The sequence below is a fragment of the Camellia sinensis genome, chromosome 1 (assembly GCF_055761805.1).
Source record: "Camellia sinensis isolate YWXY chromosome 1, ASM5576180v1, whole genome shotgun sequence".
In the NCBI taxonomy this organism is placed as follows: Eukaryota; Viridiplantae; Streptophyta; class Magnoliopsida; order Ericales; family Theaceae; genus Camellia; species Camellia sinensis.
In genome coordinates this window covers 196893220-196914109 of record NC_138961.1, presented here as the reverse complement: position 1 = coordinate 196914109, position 20890 = coordinate 196893220, and the positions used below count along the sequence as shown (strand labels likewise).

The following is a 20890-nucleotide window of genomic DNA, read 5'->3' as shown; positions in this document are numbered from 1 at the left end:
CGTGGCACTTTATTAAAACATTTAAGTTGACTCTCTCTCTCTTATTTAGGCCTTGTTTGGGATAAATTAAAAAAGTCAAAAAGTTATTAAAAATGTTAAAAAGTCTATACTATTCAAGAGTAACTTGTAGAGGAAGCCACTAAGGTAAAATTATTATTTTGCCCTTTAAATTCAACTATCCAAAAGGTCAAAAAGTTAAAATTCAAAAGGATAAAATTGTCATTTTGATTTACTATAATATTTTATTACACATCTTTTCGTAAAAAGTAAAAAAATTATCACAAATATATATCTTTTTTCTCTACTTTTTTAACCAAAAAATTAAAAAGTGTACTTATATAACACATCCCAAACAACTACTTAGGCTTGGTTTGGCATACACTATAAAAGTCAAAAAGTCAAAAAGTTACTCAAAAAGTCAAAAAGTTAATGCTATTTACTAAAAAAAAAATATTAAAAAAATATTATCCACATAATAATACAAATAAAAAAAAATACAATTAACAAGGTACGACGTGTTGGGCCCGTCAATGACCGGGGAAAAAAAATAGAGTAAAATATTCATTAAATTGGATGGTAGAGCTGGGCTCGTGGGGGCTCACCATAGGTCCCGTTTTGGTAATCTGAACCGTCAATATGTAGAAATCGTCTAGTACTATATGCCTATAAAAAATCACGTTTATCGGATATCGCTAAATATATGATCAAATCAGTTTTGTATAAAAATAGATAGTGTTATAATTAACAGTTAACAAAAAAAACTAACACGATCAGATAGCTATCGATATCCAATCAATGTGATTTTTTATAAGTATATAGTACTCGACGAGTTTTACATATTGAACGGTTCCGATTAGTAAAAAGGGACCCGTGGTGGGCCCCCATGGGCCGAACAAAACCGACTAATTTGTGTCTGAAAAGTAGAGAATCAATCCCCTACACACCTCTGCAGCGCTGCTTCCAACTGTACGGCCTACACTATTACTTTATTCCCTTATACACTTATTTGTACAATTTTTAATACACATTTTTTCATAAAAAGTTAAAAAGTTAACTCAAACATTCATATTTTTTTTCTCAACTTTTTAGTCTAAAAAGACAAAAAGTACACTTATAATTTAGGACACCCCAAACAACCTCTTAGTCTTCATTTAAAAAAAAAAAAAAGCTTAATTTTTTGACCTTTTAATTATCTTAACTTGACTAAAAAAATTTCGTTTGAGATGAATTTTTAACTTTTTTATGATTTTGTGAGAAAAAATAAAATAATTATGATTTGAATGTAATATTTTATAAATATTAAGTTTTTAACTTATTTTGTCTTTTGATAAATTAATTAGTCACAGTCATTTTATCAATTAAGGGGTTGTTTGAGATGTCCTAAATAAGTGTACTTTTTGACTTTTTATGAAATATGAATTGGGTTTGAAGTGATGTGGTAGAGAGGTGATGTGACTTAAATAGGATGATGTGACTTAAATAGGATAGTGACTTTTTAACTTTTTGATTTTTTTTTGAAAATGTCAAACTATGCCTAAAATTTTATTATCTAATTATCAATTAATTATCGTATTAATACATGATTAAATCTAAAAATCAGGCCTACAAATTTGCTATTGCAAATCATCCCTGGATTTGGCGGGCGATGAAACGGGTGCTCTGTTTCTCTCTCTCTCTCTCTCTGTTTCAGAGTCAGACAACCAAAACATACAAGTCTTCAGGTTCATCGACTTGGTGTCATCAAACAGAGGACCACCCGAACTCCTCTCTCTCTCTGTCCCCTAAAACTTTGCGAAACCCAAACCTTTAATTTCAAGAAGAACCATTTAGAGATTACTCAGAGAGACCCAGATGGGTTGTTCTGCGTCCAATATCGGTTGTTCTGCTTCCAACACCAGAGAAATAGAGCATAACGTGGTGTCTATCTCTAGAGCGAGAAAGCGCCTCATAAAATCGGCAGTACAGAGTCGTCACGAGCTCTCAATCGCTCACTGTAAATACAATAAATCGCTTCACTCCATGGCAACGGCGATTCGATTGTTCATCGATCGGCATTCCTCGCAGCCATCGCCGTTCTTGATGTCATTCTCTCAATCTTCAGACTCGCCAAGGGAAAAAGAAGATCAACAAGATTGTTAGAATATATAATATATTATGTTAGTATAATATTATGTATATTATTATGTTTAGCTTTAGCTTTAATAATTAGTATAGCTTTAGCTTTCATAATTAGTGTAGAATTAGCTTTCATAATTAGCGTGCTTTAGTTTTATGCTTTCGGTGGCTCTCTCTCTATAAGAAGAGAGCTAGGCTCCCTTTGTAAATCAATCCATGAAATACACATTTCATTTATTCACTTGTTCTCTCTCTCTATCAATTTTATCTTACATGGTATCAGAGCTAGGTTAACAATCTAGTCATTTTGCTTCATCGGCGGGCGGCAGCCTCGCCTTGGCCGCCCGCCGGACCTCTACACATACCTTCACTCTGCTGTCATAAATTCCATAATTGAACTGAACTCTTGTCTCTCTAAGGGAATAATCAACACCTTCACACCAGTGAGGCCGTGGATATGGATCGCAGGTCCGTCTATGTTGTAGCTTTATCTGCATTGTCGTCGCCGGCGTTGGAGGTCAATCTTCGGTCACACCTCCTGTGGTGTCCGCTCCGCCGGTTTCAGCTCCACCACCGGCCACTCCACCTCCGGCTACTCTATCACCAGCTACTCCGGCCGGCAACATTGCCTTCACTGTCCGCTGGAGTTTTCAATACACACACACCACACATAAAGCTACACACCATTCACACGGCGCACACACACACCATACACTCACCATGCACACTGGTACACTCAAGAAACACTCACACACAGGCACTGATCTCTCTCTCCACACACAGAACATCCACTCTCTCTCTCGGCTACATATACAGATACACACACACCACACGGGGGACACACGGACCAAACACACATGAAGATGGACAACAAAACAGAGCTCTCTCTTCTCTCTCTAAATTCCTACATGAAGATGGACAACAAAACAGAGCTCTCTCTTCTCTCTCTAAATTCCTAGGATGTTCTCTCCCACCTCTCTCTCTCTCTGATCATACACAGACCCAGCATGCATGGATACTACCTACACACAACACCGTGCACACACATTCTGGGTTTTGACCATTGACACCATTGCTTGCCACAGACTGAACAAAAAAAAAAAAAAAAAAAAATATCCCACTACCCAAAAGCAGCTCCTCAAACATGGCTTTAACAACAATATTAGATGCCCAACATGTGTAGTGGCGGGCCCCATCTCCAATCAAACCACTATGCAAAACCCATTGCTGGTAGTGTGCAAAAAGAAAACCCAAACTATAGGCTGGTGTTTTTGACCAAAACCGTGGACCCACAAGTGTATGCCTCCACCCATAGAAACAGATTTTCTCTCTCCCTTTAAACCCCCTCTTTTCCTTTTTTTTTTTTAATTTTAATATTGTCCACTCACTCTTCTTTTATTTAAACATAAAACCACTCTTATCTTCTTTTTTTTTTTTATTCCATTCTCCCAACACACCCAGCCTCCTCTGATTTTTACTTTCTTTATTATATATATATATATATATATATGTTTATATATTATCCTTCCACACCAGGTCTCAGAAACCACCTCTGATTTTTCATATCTTTATTTTATTTCATTCTACACAAAAACCAAAACAATCACAAAAAAAAAAAAAAAAAAACACAAATTCAATACCAGCTCCTTGATTTTTCTGCTCCAACAACCTTGTACCATTCTTGCCATCCAGCTTGCACAACACCCTTGTTTTATTCCTATCACAGATCCACCCCGCTCACAGTTCTACACCACACAAAAAAAAAAAAACAAAACAAAAAAACACCTTTCTACCATTTTTTTTTTTTTTTTTTCACATCTTCACTCTGTGTTGAGCTATTTTGCTCCCCTTTATTAATCTCTTTGTTTCAACCTCAAATAGGTTTCTATCTTCACACCTATTTGAGTTTGAGGGGGGGTTATACATATATCATGGTGAGCATGGTTATATACCATGGGAACCACCCAAGCCACCCCATGGCGCACTCCCTAAGTCGCCTCCTCGGTGCACCACCACAGCTTCTACAACGGTCCGACATGACCCCGTAAACTGTCCCGACATTGATTCCGGTCAGCTTCTACAACCGTCCGGCATGACCCCGTAAACTGTCCCGACATTGATTCCGGTTAGCTTCTACATCGGTCCGGCATGACCTCGTAAACTGTCCTGCTACAACGGTCTGACATGACCATACAGTGTCTTCACCAACAGTCCGACACGACCATACAGTGTCTACTATCCTCTTTTATTTTATGTATTAGTTTATCTTCATGTTTTGTTCCTTTCCAAACTCAAGTTGGTTTTACCTATCCTCCTTGAGTTTGAGGGGGATGTTAGAATATATAATATATTATGTTAGTATAATATTATGTATATTATTATGTTTAGCTTTAGCTTTAATAATTAGTGTAGAATTAGCTTTCATAATTAGCTTGCTTTAGCTTTTTGCTTTCGGTGGCTCTCTCTCTATAAGAAGAGAGCTAGGCTCCCTTTGTAAATCAATCCATGAAATACACATTTCATTTATTCACTTGTTCTCTCTCTATCAATTTTATCTTACAAAGATGAAGAAAGAAAAACAGAGGTTTCAATTCCATCATCAAAGAATTGTTCTGGGTGGGACTTTTTCAATCCGTTTGATGATGATCAGAGGGCTGTGAAGGAAGCACAGGGTAAGGATGGTGATGCTAATGTGAACCAGGGGGAGAACAGGGGATTGGGGGTGAATGATAGTTGTGGAAATGGGAGAGAATTGATGGAAGCATTGAAGGATGTGGTGGAACATTTTGTTACGGCTTGTGAGAGTGGTGTGGAGGTTTCTAGAATGCTTGAGATCAACACGGCTTCTCTTCTTCAATCCTCTGGTTCTGAGCAAATTCAGGGTTAGTAAATTATTCTATTTTTAATTTCATCTTTTGGGTTCATACTAAACCCTGCATGTGCTTGGTTTTTGCTTCCTGCAATCCTTTCTTATATTGCATTTATGGAGAATTTGACTCTAGTTACTAGGTTAATTTATTTTTTTTTTTATTTTTTTTTTATTTTTTTATTTTTTTTACATGTACAAAATTAAATCATATAAAATATCAAAAATTTACTAGTTGGGTTGGAAATATATTTATTTTAATATTTTTTTAACTTTTTATATAAAAAAATATATATAAAAACTGGAGAAAAAAAATCTTTTAACTTTTTTGGATAAATTACACCGACACCTCTTAATTTGATTTAATCACATCCCACCTTTCAGCGTTCTGAAAGTTACATTTTCACCCGTGTGATTAATTGGGTCATTTCACAAATCTCCTACTATATAAAAGATAACAACTTCTAATAGAAAAATAAAAGAAATTACATTAAAAAATAAATAAATAAAGCAAACAACAACTCCTAATAAAAAAAAGAAGAAATTACATTAAAAAATAAATAAACAAAGTATAGAAAAGGAAAAAAAAACAGAGGTAGTAAAGCAAAATAAGAAAACAGAAAGCACATGAGTTCAATGTCTTTATTCCGTCTAAATAATTACAATGACATGGAGGGATTAGTGTAATTTTTCAAACGTCAAGGAGTGATATGTATTAAATCCAAACCTCATGGAAGTGTAAGTGTAAATTACCCAACTTTTTAATATATTTCTTTGAATTTTTTGATTTTTTTTAATGTCTTTGATTTTTTTACTTTTTTTTAGTTCTCAAACAAGTCAAATTTAGGAGAAATTATCTTATTTTTCAGAAATTTTATGTTGGTGGTGTGCCTAACCAATAGTAAGGACTAAATAAATATATGACCCTTACAACAAAACAAATAGTAGATAAAATATGACATTTTATTAATCAAACACATAAACACCTGGGCCTTATTTAGTTTGTGTTTTTGAAACAAATTTTGGAAAAAAAAATTTAAAATTTTATTTGGTTTAGTGATTTTGAAGAAAATTTTCCAAAATCCCTTTCTATCTTCCACACATCAATCAATCACTTTTTCTCTCTCTTCTCTTATTTTCAATCACTTTTTCTCTTACACACATCTACTCAATTATAACAAAATATCAAATCATTCCAAACGCCTACACTCCAAAACTATTTTTAAAATATACAACCAAACAAATCAATAATTTTACTAAACTCTTTTCCTAAAATTCTTATAAAAAATTTATCCCTCAAAATCAAACCAAACACACCGTGATCTTCGTAACCTACTAGATAATTTCGGCAGAAGTAGATAAAATGGATGTTTGAAAATCATCCAATAAGATACCTCTTGGCCCCCACTATATTATACATTATTATATATATATATATATATATATTTTTGTGGGTTTATAAAAAGAAAAAACAATGTAAATTAGAACCTTTTTCAAAACTTTAGAAAACAACTTAAAAGTTAGAAGTGATTATTGGTGTTTTCAAAAAATTATTCCGAAAACAGTTATAAAAAACAGATTACCAAACAAGTTTTTTTCCCTCAATTTTCGTTTGCTTTCAACTTTCAAGAAAACAAAAATGAGAAATGAAAAATATTTCTCTTAAAAAGAAGTTCCTCTTGAGTTATTATATCCATCAACCAAAATTTCATACACTTGACATTTCTTTTCACACACTAGTATATTTCCATGGTAAATTGATCTATAGTCATCATATATAACTGTTTATTTATCAAATTATCGAATTCATCTGAATACAGATGGCCCAAATAAGATTGTCCAACCAATCAGATGGTGCGGATCGTCTTCTTCATCCGGTCCTTCCTCCTTTAAGAGCTTCCTTGCATCCAGTTCCTCAATGCAGACAGAATTCAAGAATGATATTTTTGATGAATATGGAGGAATGGTCTCCGGAAGCCATTCATTGACTCTGGGAAGATTATATGCTTGGGAGAAGAAGCTTTATGAGGAAGTGAAGGTAATATATATATATATATATGTCAACAACAATAGTAGTTTCGGGTGCAAAATGAAATTCATGAGACATATAGGAGTTATTTAAAGGAAAAACAGAAATATTTGATAGGAATAAATGGTGATAAATTTTGTGGGATTGGATTTTTATAATAGGCTTGTACCTCTTTTTTCTTTTTCTTTTTTTAATTTAATTTAATTTTTTTTAAAAATGTTTATCAACATTACACTCAGGCTGGAGACCATATGAGGAAAATTTATGAACAGATATGTATACAATTAAGAAACCAGGATACTAGGGGAAAGGGCTCAATGGACAAAACCAGAGCTGAAGTAAGAGATCTACATTGCAGAATCTTGGTTGCAATTCGCACCATTGAATCAATCTCCCAAAGAATTCAAAAGGCGAAAGATGAAGAGCTGCATCCACAGCTTGTTGAATTGCTACACGGGTAAGATATCTGTTTGATTGTGTTTTCGTTTTTTTGTTTTCTGTTTTTGTTAGTCTCTAAACCCCCCCATTTTCCCATTGTGCAGTCTAATGAGAACTTCGAAGACAACATTGGAATTGCACGAAACTCAAAAACAAGCTGTGCGGGGAAGAAATAATTTTCCTCGTATAATCCCGTTGACTAAGTCCACGCTCCTGCGTACGACGTCGCTTTGTCACCTGAAAACACAAACGTGAGCTAGCCGGCGGGTGTGTGCCGGAAGCCTCTCCGATGCCTAAGTCAGCAAACTTGACAAATAGACAAAGCCCAATGTATTCAGAAAGCAAAATTGTATGTTGTGTTGTGTTATGTTACCTCCTCCAAGGTGATAGTTGTGAGCTTTTATAGGTTTCGTGTGGCATAATCCTAGTAGGACTTTTATTCCTCCATGCAGAGTCCTCCTAGGATTCATACTTCTAAAGGATAATACTTATCCTTTTATACCCCCCACTGCTTAAACCAAGTGTGATGGTTTTTACCGCGGCCGAACTACCAATTGACCGAAGTAAAACTGGCCATGCTGAGCCACAAAGTAGGCCGAACTATCCTTAGTTCGGTCCTTCCTTTTACTTCTCATTTCGGTTCTCCTTTGCATGAATCATGATATGTTGGGACCAAGCTACCGAGCAGCAAGGCCTTGACCGATCTATCCAGAATACGTCATGACCGGATTAACTTGGAGACCGGACTAACTCCAAGTCGTCCAAACCGAAGTAGCTTCACAATTCCTGTGACGAAATAACTTTATTTCTCTTGAGCCGGAGTAACTTCTCGGCCCATTTTACCCAGTCCGTCGTACTTTGGGCCATGAAGTCCATCTCATAGCTCGGTCCAATTTTCACCAAAAATTACCCTCTCAATTGCCCCTTAATTCCATCTGCATAGTATGATTGGGATTACCTAGTGACCAGCCGAGCTAATGTTTTTAAGCCTTTCCAGCCGAACTAAAAAACCTCCTTTAGCTTCTCTAGCCGAACTTGCTTTACTCCGGGTTTCGCTTGTCCGGTCAAAACGTCTCTTCAATCACTGACTGTAACGCTTCACTTACCAATGACACGTGGCAGGCTCTGATAGGCTGTGAGCAGCTGTCACGCCGCCCTCGTACCACGAAAATTTTGAACAGTTCCTGCTTTTTTTTTTTCCCTCTCTCTCTTTTCACAAAACAGCCCTTTCATTCTTGGATCAATCACCTATTCTATTCATCTTCTCTCTTCGTGCCTCTACTTTTCCAACTACCAAGCTTGTGTTCTTCATTTGCTGCCACTGTTTTCGTCTCCAGCTCTCCCTTCTTTAATCTGGTAAACTGATCCATCTTCCCTGTTCTGTTTGTTTTGTGCATTTGTTCTATGCATTTTGTTTACTGTATTTTTGCAAAATATATTTTTTCATTTCTGCTTCACCTCAATACTTCCTTGAAAAAACATTAGCAAAACTTATGCGCATAAGACCAATTCTGTAGAAAATTAGTCTTGAATCCCAAATCAAGTAGCAACCGAACTAGGATACTGTTTGTCCTATATAGGTAGATCACTTTAGATAATAACTGAACTAGAACTCCAGAAATCAGTAGTTTCAGTAGATTATCAACTCCTGAATAACTCTAGCCGTGATAAGGCCACCGAACGAAGTTTGACTTTAATAAATAAGGAACCTCGGTCTTCAACCGAGCTAAGCCTTTGGGGCTAAGCCAGCTTTCCTAGTTTCTAAACCAAACTCAGAAAGATGCCCCTAGAGGCTTAATCGAAGTAACAAAACTCATAGTTCAACCGGTTTAAGCCATTGGGGCTGAACCAGCTTTCTTAGTTTTTTTTAGACCGAACTCAGAAAACTGCCCCTAGACGATGAACCGGTCTAACAAAATTGTTTCTAAAGCCAGTATGCCGAGATGCCTGCTAATAAGAACCTTGCTAAAAACCGAGCCACCAAGCACTTTGGTTGAACCGAGATAGAACCTATCCATAAAGCCGAAGTAGGACTCTTTTACCTCGCTTTTAATTTGTAGCACGGTCCAATGATCTGTGCTTAACCCCTGTGTTTTCTACTTTGCAGACTTAGGTTGCCCAGGCACTCCTGCGTGCGCTCAACCGAGCTACTGAGCACACTTTTTTCACCGATATAACTTATTCGTAAATTATACGATAGATGGGGAAGTATAGATACTTAGTAAATACTCCGGGCGGCTTAGCCGAATTCAGGAAAGACTACCAAATACCTGACGACGTCCATCTGGTCCTGGCCGAAAAAGACGTTATTCCCTAGGACAATGAAGGCTTCGTCCCTTTCACCCTTTTATCCATTATAGAAACCGGACTACGGTTTCCAGTTCAACCATTGATTTGCGAGTTTCTTCGGCAGACTAGATTATGCCCAACCCAACTATCCACCAACTCATATCGCATAATTATGGGAATAGCCGAACTGAACTGCCAAGCCGGACTAAACCTAGGCCTGGCCGAAATCTTCCATCAATATTCTATCGGCTCAAAAGAAGATGGGTGGGTTTATTACCTTAGAATACGTCGCCGTCGAGAAAAGATAATAAAGTATACACCGGACAAAGACCTAAATGACGACGACTTTTTCTGGGTCTCTGGGAACTTTGAGGATTTTCAAGCCCAAATTCCTGGCCGACCTATAAATTGGAAAAAATGAGAGCCCGGTAATTTAACTTCGGTCTTCTTCTTTGCATTTTTTTATTTCGGTTTTGTTAGTCTATCAACCGAACTAACAGTTGTCTTTTTTCGCAGATTCTACTCACCTTCATTCCTTATACAGCTATCCAAATCTTGCAACTTTGCGAGCCGCACTACGATATCCTGAACGTAGTTGGGCTAAATTGCTGAAATTCGAGCCGACCTACCGATACAGTGGTCGCCGGAAAGCCAGAGTAACTGACTTCCTTCTTGAAGACGCCCCAGAACCGGATCCATCCTTGCCCGAGATTAGACTAGTGCCACTTACAGCTGAAGAAGAGATGGCAAAAAAGAACAGAGTCAGGGCGCTTTTAACCGAGACAACCAGACCCGAAGTGACGCCACCCAGCCAATCGCAGCCTGCTGTTGTGGCCCTCCCTTCTCAACAACTGTCCTCTTCCCGCCGTACCAAGCGTGCCCGGACTGCTGAAACCGAACAAGTTTTGGTTGATGAAGAACCAGTTCTTCCACCGAGCTTGCCACCGAGCCCCCAACTGGAGCCTTCTGACCGAACTACCGGTAGCTGGCCCCCAAAACTTACTTTCAACGACCGAGACATCCAAGATACAGACTCGGTTGTTGCTGAGAAAGACCACCAGTTGGCCTTCAATCTGGCCAAGAGTGTGTGTCTCCCCAAAGACATGGAGCACCACCAAAAACAGTTAAACACCGAACTGAAGGCCATCTGGTCTACGACTAAATCCATGATTCTGGTAAGTGACTTCGGTCGCCTCTCTGTCTACTTTTCTTTTTTCAACTTTTGCTTCGGCTAAAGGGAAATCTTTGCTTTGTCAGGCCATTCAGAAAAACCAAATCACTCATAGGAAAGTACTGGAGCTTAAGAAAATAACAAGGCAGGCCGCGGCAGAGGCTGAAGCAAAAGCAACCGAGCTAGAGGAGGCCAGAAAGCAAATGGCCGAGCTACAAGGTGAGATCGGCAGACTGATCGGACTGGTTAGTTCGGCCGAAGTCGAAAAGCAGAAGGCTGCCATTGCTCTGAAGGACAAGTACCTGCGTGAGCTGGTAAAGCTTGAGAGGAAGAAAGATGCCGAAATATCCTAAGCGAAGGAGAGCGCAAAAGAGGCTGAAAAGAAAGGCTTCAAGAAGGCAGAAGATGTATATGCCAAGCAGTGTGAGGCCGCCAAGGATCTGTTCTTTAGGTGCAGCTGGAGGGGAGCCGTTGAGAAGCTCGGTCATGATCCACAGACCGAGGTTTTCAACCCTCCAGCCTACTTCATACCGAACTCCCTTGTGGAGTATGCAAATGCCATGCAACAGCAGTTCCTTGAAGGCTCAGACTCTGATGAAGACTCTGCCTCTAAGGATACTCCGGTTGTCAATGTAGATCAGGCAGTTCGGTCGAAGCCCATGGTGGAAGATCTAACTATTGAACAACCAGTTGAAACTGTGGTTCCGACCGAAACCACTCATGCGATTGAAAACGAGCTCCCGCCCGAAACCGGTCTTCATGTTGATGCCGATGCTGCCTTCGACGCCGAAATTGAAGATCTTTTCTCTTGATTTTGCACTCTTTTTTTTTTTTTTTTGGGGTAACCGGGCTATGCCCCTCTGTACTTGCTTTTTAATGAATGAAAATTTTGTTTGAACTCTTACTCCGGTTTTTGATGTGTGCCTGCACTTGTAATGTCTTCTATTGTTCCAACTGCCGTTTCGGTTGTAAATGGTTAAACTAACTATGCTTATCAGCCAACCACTCCCTAGCCGAAATAATTACTTCAGCTGTGGAGTACTCAGAGTTGGTTTAATCCAGCCAACCATTCTTCAGCCATGCCCATACTTCGGCTGAAGAGTACAAAGAGTTGGTTTAATCCAGCCAGCCACTCTTCAGCCGTGCCCATACTTCAGCTGAAGAGTACAAAGAGTTGGTTTATTCCAACCAACCACTCTTCAGCCATATCTTTACTTCGGCTGAAGAGTACAAAGAGTTGGTTTATTCCAGCCAACCACTCTTCAGCCATACCCTTACTTCGGCTGAAGAGTACAAAGAGTTGGTTTATTCCAGCCAACCACTCTTTAGCCATACCCTTACTTCGGCTGAAGAGTACAAAGAGTTGGTTTATTTCAGCCAACCACTCTTCAGTCATACTCATACTTCGGCTGAAGAGTACTAAGAGTTGGTTTATTTCAGCCAACCACTCTTCAGCCATACTCATACTTCGGCTGAAGAGTACTAAGAGTTGGTTTATTCCAGCCAACCTCTAAGTTAGTTTTTTCCAGCTAACTTAGAACATTGTTTGGTTATTCCGACCAAACGTCCTGCAGCCTGGATCCTTATCCTGGGTTTAGGAAGGGTGTTGGTTTATTCCAGCCAACCTCTAAGTTAGTTTTTTCCAGCTAACTAAGAACATTGTTTGGTTATTCCGACCAAATGTCCTGCAGCCTGGATCCTTATCCTGGGCTTAGGAAGGGTGTTGGTTTATTCCAGCCAACCTCTAAGTTAGTTTTTTCCAGCTAACTTAGAACAAACGGTTTGCAATATTCCTATCTTTACTAAGACTGACTTTTACAAAGATCAACTCATGCTGAAAAAGAATTTGTTGTCTTATTGAGAAAAAAGAAGAAATTACATGTTTGAAAAAGAAAAAGCTAAAAATAAAACAACTTAAGATTGGCAGTGTTCCATGGTCTAGGGATTGCTTTGCCGTCCTTGTCTTCTAGGTGGTATGCCCCTTTGCCTGCTAACCCAACCACTTTGTAAGGACTTTCCCAGTTCGGCCCTAACTTGCCATCTCCTGGTACTAAGGTGTTTCCCATGACTTTGCGCAGTACCCAATCGCCGATCTTGAATTGTCTTGGGTGTACTTTTTTGTTGTATTTTCGAATTAACTCTCGTTGGTATGAGGCAATGTGAACCAGTGCTCTTTCTCTTCTTTCTTCTGCAAGGTCAAGTTCCAATGTTATGGCTTCTGCATTTAAGTCTGGATCAAAATTTTCGCTTCGAATTGTGGGGAGGCCAACTTCCAGTGGGATTACTGCTTCCATTCCATAGGCTAAGGAGAATGGTGTCTCTCCTGTTGATCGTCGAGGTGTGGTGCGGTAAGCCCATAAAACATGAGGAAGTTCGTCCGCCCATTTGCCTTTTGCCTTCTCTAATCTTTTCTTAAGTCCATTCAAGACGACTTTATTTGATGCTTCTGCTTGGCCATTTGCTTGAGGATATGCCGGTGTAGAATTGTATAACTCTATCTTGTACTCTTCACAAAAGCCTCTGAAGATTCTGCCGTCGAACTGAGCACCATTGTCTGAGATTAGGGCCTTTGGTATGCCAAATCGAGTGATGATGTTTTGCCAGACGAACTTCTTCACATCTTTTTCCTTAATTGATGCCAATGCTTCTGCTTCCTCCCACTTTGTGAAGTAGTCTGTTGCCGCGAGAAAGAATTTTCTGCCGCCGGGTTCTGTTGGAAGTGGTCCTACTATGTCCAAGCCCCACATTGCGAAAGGCCATGGGCTGGTCAATGGTAAGAGTTCTCTAGCTGGTTGATGTATTTGATATGCAAATTTCTAGCATTTTTCACACTTCTTTACATATTTCTCTGAGTCTGCCTGCATATATGGCCACCAATAACCTTGCGAAATGGCCCTGTAAGCTAGCGACCTTCCCCCTTGATGGCTTTCGCACACCCCCTCGTGTATTTCGAACAAGAATGCTTCCACTTTGCTGGGATGAACACACTTTAGGTAAGGTCCTGAGAATGACTTCTTGTATAATGCCAAAGATGGAGATAGCCAAAATCGCTGCGATTTTGCTCTTATTCTGTTGGCTTCTTTTTTCTCTTCTGGTAGGATGCTGTCTTTTAAGAACATGATGATGGGATCCATCCAAGAGGGGCCTAGTTCTGTGCAACATACCTCTTCTGCTTCGGGGTCTTCTATGCTTGGTCTAGGTAGGTAGTCGATCAATAGTGGATGGGGTATGGAGGTATCTGCCATGGAGGCGAAACCTGCTAGTTCGTCTGCTCTGCTGTTTTCCTCCCTGCCGATTTGCTCTATCCTTACTACTTCAAATTTCTTGATTTCTGTTCTGACCAACTCTTGATACTTGGCCATCCTATCATCCTTTGCTTCATAGTCGCCAGAAATTTGATTTACCACCAGCTGTGAGTCGCTGTAAACCATTAGTTCGGTGGCCTTTATGTAGTATGCTGATTTGAGTCCTGCGATAAGCGCTTCATACTCTGCTTCGTTGTTTGATGCTGGGAAGCCAAGGTTTATTACTTGCTCAACAACCAGGCCGTCTGGGGAGATGAGGACTATGCCAAGCCCTGCTCCATGCCGGTTGGATGCTCCGTCCACAAAGAGCTTCCACATCTCTCCAACGAACAACTTCCAGCACGTGGAGGGGTCAGATGATGTCGTGGGCTCAAGAATGGTGTTTTCTTCAAGGTCTATGCTTGCTGTTTGCCCCTCGCCATCTGATTGTACTGTTGGTGAGCCTTGGTTCGTTTCTTCCTTGTTGTCCTTAGTCTGGTCTGCCTTGGAGTTTGACTGAGTACCTTCTACTAGGGGTTGCGTTATTTCGGCGTCAACTTCCGTCCCTAGTTCGGTTGTGTCAGTTAGGTCGACTGGGCAGATATGATGACTTCCAGGAGTAAACTCTGCGTCAAAGTCTGCCAAAGATTGGGCTTTTATTGCGGTCCTGGGTTGGAACTTGATGTCGAATTGTCCCAACTCTACTGCCCACTTCAAAATTTGCCCAGAAAAGTTTACCCTCTCAAACAAAGCTTTTAGTGGGAAAGCTGTGAGGACGACTATGGTGTGGGCGTGAAAGTAGTGTGCCAATTTTCTGGAGGCCATCATTAAGGCTAATGCCAGTTTTTCCAGTGGCAAATACCTTGTTTCAGCTCCCAGCAATGTCTTGCTGACATAATAGATGGGCAAGTGTTGAATTCCTCGTGCACGAACCAACACTGCGCTAACTGCGTGCTGAGAGACTGCCAGATACAAGAAGAGTTCTTTACCAGGTACTGGGGTAACGAGCAGTGGTGGGGAAGACATATACTCCTTCAAGCTTTTCAGAGCTTGGTCGCATTCTTCATCTCACTCAAACTTGGTTTTTAAGGCATGAAAAAATGGTCGTAGTCTGTCTGACGACCTGCTTATGAACTTGTTGAGTGCAGCTGCCATGTCGGTGAGATGCTGCACTTCTTTTACTGAGTTTGGTCTCTCCAGATCTTGGATTCCCTTGATTTGAGAGGGGTCTGCCTCTATACCTCGGTTGGTTACGAGGAAGCCCAGGAATTTGCCAGATCCTACTTCGAATGCACACTTGGACGCATTGAGGCGCAACTTGTGTTTCTTCAGGATCTGGAACATCTCGCCTAAGTCCTTAAGATGGTCATTCTCATCCTTGCTTTTGACCACCATGTCGTCGATGTAAGCTTCCATTGTTCTGCCTAACAATGGTTCAAACATCTTGGTGACCATCCGTTGGAATGTTGCCCCTGCGTTCTTCAGGCCAAAGGGCATGACCTTGTAACAGTATAATCCTCCTGGAGTTGTAAAAGATGTGACCTCCTGGTCTGGTTCATGCATGGCGATTTGGTGATAGCCTCTATATGCATCCAGAAAGCTAAGTCGGTTGTGCCCCGCCGTTAGATCCACTAGTTGATCTATCCGCGGTAGAGGAAAGCTGTCTTTTGGGCACGCCTTGTTGACTGTTTTGTAGTCGACGCAGACTCGCCATTTGCCATTTTTCTTTGGCACTACGACTGTGTTGGAGATCCATCTTGGGTAGTGCACTTCTTTAATTACTCCTGCTTCCAGTAGGTTGCCTACTTCTTCCGCCACTATTTCGGCGTGTTGGAGTGTCGATCTGCGTGTGCGCTGAATGACCGGTCGGGCGGATGGGTGGACATTGAGTTGGTGATTGATGAAGTTTGGATCAATGCCTGGCATGTCGTAGGGCGTCCAAGCAAACACTTCGATGTTAGAGTTCAAGAATTCCAAGACCTCTAATCTCTCAGCGCTGGACAACGATGAGCCAAGCAAGAAGAACTTATCCGGGTTCTTCTCATCTATTTTTACCTCCACCAAGTCCTCCACCGCTTTTTGATCAGCCTCTTTGCCGACGTCCACGAATAGTTCATTGTTTTCAGGTTCTTCTACCGAATGAACGTATCCTTTGGCAGCGCGGCTGCCATTTACCGTGGCAAAACATTGTTTTGACATGATCTGATCTCCATAGACTTCTTCAATTATACCGGTGTCGTTGGGGAACCGCATTACCTGGTGGTAAGATGACGCCACCAAACGCATGGCGTGCAGCCACGTTCTGCCCAAGATGATGTTGTAAGTGGAGGGGACCTTCAATACCCAGAACTCCACTTGTTTTGTTACGCTTCCTGCTCTGACCGGAAGAATTATCTTGCCAACGGGCCATTCTGGCATGGAGTTGAATCCAATTAAGGGAGATACGGCGGGCGCCAAGTCTTTGTCTTGTAGCTTCAGTTGTTTGAATGTTTCGTAGTACATGATCTCACATGAACTACCCTGGTCAATCAGAATCCGCTTGACGTCAAAATTCTTGACTCAGAGAGTGACGACCAGAGCATCATTGTGAGGACAGTATATTCGATCCAGGTCCTTATCTGAAAAAGACATGACGTTTGTTGCCTCTGTCTTTCCCTTCTTGATGGCAGGTTGGGCACTTAACACCTCTCTAAAGTGTTCAGCCTTCTTGATTGATCCCCTGAGCTCGCATACACGCTCAGGTTCAAAGACTCCATGTATTACATTGATAATGCCTTGAGGTGGGGCATCGATTGGCATTCCGTTGGGGTTATTGTGATCCTGGGGGGCTGGTTGCGTCCCTCCTTCAATGTATTTGTCCAAGTGGCCCGCTGCCACTAACTCTTCCAGGTGTTGTCTCAATGGTGTGCAATTCTCCGTGCGGTGTCCCTTTTCTTTGTGGAAAGTGCACCGCGATCTTTCGTCATAGTCTTTCTGGGCTTCTCCTAGCTTGGCTGGCCATTTGACGAAAGGCTCATCTCTTATTTCGCTAAGAATCCGATATATCGGTTTCTTGAACACCGTGGTTATGGCAGTGCGGATTCTCAACCATCTTTTATCCGGGTCTTCTCCGTTATCTCGTCTGCCACGGCCGTTTTTGCTCTGACGATCTACTGTATTGACCTTTGCTGAGGTCTTTTTTTCTGGTACTGCGGTCGCACTAGATTTTTCTTTTGCTCGTGCGCCATCCTCTTCTACCCTGATGTGCTGATGCACTCTTTCCATCAGGGCTTCCATTGTGAGGGGTGGTGTCATGGTGATCGAGTCCCTCAGTCTGTTCCCAACTGGAAGGCCTCTTTTATATTGTGCAATGGCGAGATTGGTGGGGCAGTCCCCTATCTAATTGAATGTCTCCCAGTAGCGACTGTTGTAGGATCTTAGGGTCTCTTTTTCGCCCATGTCGATGGAGAGTAGCTGGTCGATCTCTACCGGGGTTTTAGTGTTCGTTCGGAACCTTGTTACGAACGCTTCTGCCAATTGCGCCCAAGAGGCTATGCTGCCCTCAGGAAGTTTCTCGAACCAAGTTAAGCCGAGGTCGCCAAGACTTGATGGGAAGAGTATGCACATTAAGGCCTCGTTTCGCCTGTATACAGCCATGACTTGGCGAAAATGGCTTAAGTGTGAGTAGGGATCCGTCTTCCCTTCATATGTAGTGAATTTCGGCTGAAGGAAGCCTGACGGTAGGGGCGCGTTTTCGTTTGCTGGAACAAACGGCGAAGTCTGTAGTCTTGCTAATGCTTTGTCCGTTGGTTCGTAGGCTGGGCGCGGTATTGGCATTCTAACCTCGACGCTTCCATGCGTCCGAGGAGCCAACCGCTGTAAGGCAGAAACTCTGTGCGGATCCCGCGCCCTGGTATCTTCCTTGCATCGTGCTTTTTCTTCGAGCACGGTTCGTGAGTCGGATGATCTGGGTAATTCCGTCTGTCTAGATCTAGTTTGATGCGAATGAGAGGGCCAGTATGTGCTTCCTTCAGTGTATGATCTTTCAGACCTCGTCCTCTCAGACTTGGAGTGACGAGTTCTGGAAGACCATGATTGAGTATCGCCTGTCCTGAGGCTTCTACTCTCTCCTTGTGAGGGTGTAGTATTCCGACTACGATTTTCTGAGTGGCGAGGGGGCGTCTTGTTTTTGCGCCCCTCTCCTGTCGCCACTTCTTTTTTCTTCATCTGGCGTTTTAGGGCCTCCATGTCCGCCGCCATCTTTCTTATCAATTCATCTTGCTCTTTCACGCGATCTTCCAGAGCTTGAGGGTCAATCCTCCGCCTTTGTCTGTCAGGACTTTGCGAACGAGAGTGACGGGGGTTGTTAGTTCGCCTCCCCCTTGTATCCCTCCTAGTGTTATGTCGTTGGGGCTCCAAGTCCGCCATGGGAGGGACAGAGGGTAATCCTTCACGCCTTGCGCCCCCTTCTGGAGTCAGCCCGTCGACGGCGGATTGCGGCAATTCTTCAATGTGTGCCATTGATCGTAAAGGGGAGAAGCTTTAATCAAGAGGTTTTGTTCTGTCTGTACTTCCCACAGACGGCGCCAATTGTACAGGGAAGAAATAATTTTCCTCGTATAATCCTGTTGACTAAGTCCACGCTCCTCCGTACAACGTCGCTTTGTCACTTGAAAACACAAACGTGAGCTAGCCGGCGGGTGTGTGCCGGAAACCTCTCCGATGCCTAAGTCAGCAAACTTGACAAATAGACAAAGCCCAATGTATTCAGAAAGCAAAATTGTATGTTGTGTTATGTTACCTCCTCCAAGGTGATGCTTGTGAGCTTTTATAGGTTTCGTGTGGCATAATCCTAGTAGGACTTTTATTCCTCCATGCAGAGTCCTCCTAGGATTCATACTTCTAAAGGATAATGCTTATCCTTTTACACCCCCCCACTGCTTAAACCAAGTGGGATGGTTTTTACCGCGGTCGAACTACCAATTGACCGAAGTAAAACTAGCCATGCAGAGCCACAAAGTAGGCCGAACTATCCTTAGTTCGGTCCTTCCTTTTACTTCTCATTTCGGTTCTCCTTTGCATGAATCATGATATGTTGGGACCAAGCTACCGAGCAGCAAGGCCTTGACCGATCTATCCAGAATACGTCATGACCGGATTAACTTGGAGACCGGACTAACTTGGAGACCGGACTAACTCCAAGTCGTCCAAATCGAAGTAGCTTCACAATTCCTGTGACGAAATAACTTTATTTCTCTTGGGCCGGAGTAACTTCTCGGCCCATTTTACCCAGTCCGTCGTACTTTGGGCCATGAAGTCCATCTCATAGCTCGGCCCAATTTTCACCAAAAATTACCCTCTCACAAGCCATGTTGGAAGTAAAATCTTTCACCTATTCTGCATATGGGAAATTCTCCAACAATTCTCACCGTCTAGCCACTGTTCAACTTGAATCAGAACTTCAAAATTGGCGCTCATGCTTTGCTCAATACATTTCTGCTCAAAAGGCATATGTTAAAGCTCTTGATGGATGGCTATCCAAATTCAATGCTCGGGAATTTGATTTTTACTCTAGGAGTAGTAAGTCTTCTTCGGTTTTGCCATCTCAAAACAACGGTCCACCATTATTTGTGATTTGTCATGGTTGGTTAACTTCGTTAGAAAAGTTACCCGACATGTCAGTAATGCATGCGATGACAAACTTTGGGAAGTGTATCCAGGAATTGTGTACCCAACAAGGAGAGGAGCAGCACCAGAAGAGGAAGGTTGCTGGACTCAGAAAAGAACTCGACAAGAAGGTTCTAGCATTCCATAGGGCGGAGGGAAAAATTCTTGAGTCTAAGGTCTCTGGAAAAAATACAGAGGTGGATGTGAAACATCGGGATGAGTGCTTGGTGGTGAGGAAAGATCAGTTGGATGTGTTGAGGAAGAAGCTCGATGCAGAGAAGGCGAAGCATTGTGAGAGCATGCAAGAGACACAACAGTTGACTTTACGCAGATTTCAGGAAGGATTTTCTTCAGTTTTCAAGTCGTTGATGGAGTTTTCCAAGGCTTCTTTGAAGATGTATGCTGAACTTGTGGTGAAAAGTAAAGATAGTAAGGTAGGGGATGAGAACGGTGAACTTTCAAGTCAATAATAAGAGATAGAAGTAGAAGTTTGGAAGGGGTTTAGGCATCCAGGTTTCAGAAACTTGGACATGTAGGCTATGTTTGTTTGGGCGGACTGGATTAGCATTCCCATGACTAATAGTTTTAGGATTACGAATTCGTTGGATTATGTATCATATCTTAACTAATAGTCAAGTTTAAAATAATTAGTCCGTACTTCAATTGTTTAACCAAACATCGGATTAATAATTTTATTGGACTATTAGTCCAATCCCAAGCTCATGTCCACCTAAACAAACATGGCCGTATAGATTTTAAAGGAGCTCACTTGGACATGTATTTATATATGGCTCTCTCTTGTTCAATTGTAGCAAATTTAAAAAAAATCCATATGTAGGCTAGGGCAACTGGACGGGCTTAAGAAAAAGTACACAAAAATTAGCCTGAAAATAAAGTGTGTGAATCAGATTTATTCTAAAATCGTTCAAACCAAACTAAGTTTAAATTTACAGGATACATTTCAGTTTCGGGATACGTAAATTTCAATTTTTGTATTTTTTGTTGCAAAGTCTACAAGAATTGATGCATATTTAGTATATCAAATGTGTTTT

At 41.3% G+C, this 20890-nt stretch overlaps 1 protein-coding gene across 1 annotated transcript; it reads left to right on the top strand.

Annotated features, from left to right (window-relative positions):
- The first annotated feature begins 1851 nt into the window (after nucleotides 1-1851).
- On the top strand, nucleotides 1852-20869 carry LOC114318996 (protein ALTERED PHOSPHATE STARVATION RESPONSE 1). The gene is made up of 7 exons (XM_082918642.1): nucleotides 1852-2134; nucleotides 4680-4997; nucleotides 6802-7019; nucleotides 7250-7467; nucleotides 7553-7679; nucleotides 18752-18798; nucleotides 19489-20869. The coding sequence occupies exons 1-7, from the start codon at nucleotides 1852-1854 to the stop codon at nucleotides 20306-20308; spliced, it is 2031 nt and encodes a 676-aa protein (XP_082774768.1). The 3' UTR covers nucleotides 20309-20869.
- Nucleotides 20870-20890: the final 21 nt, after the last annotated feature.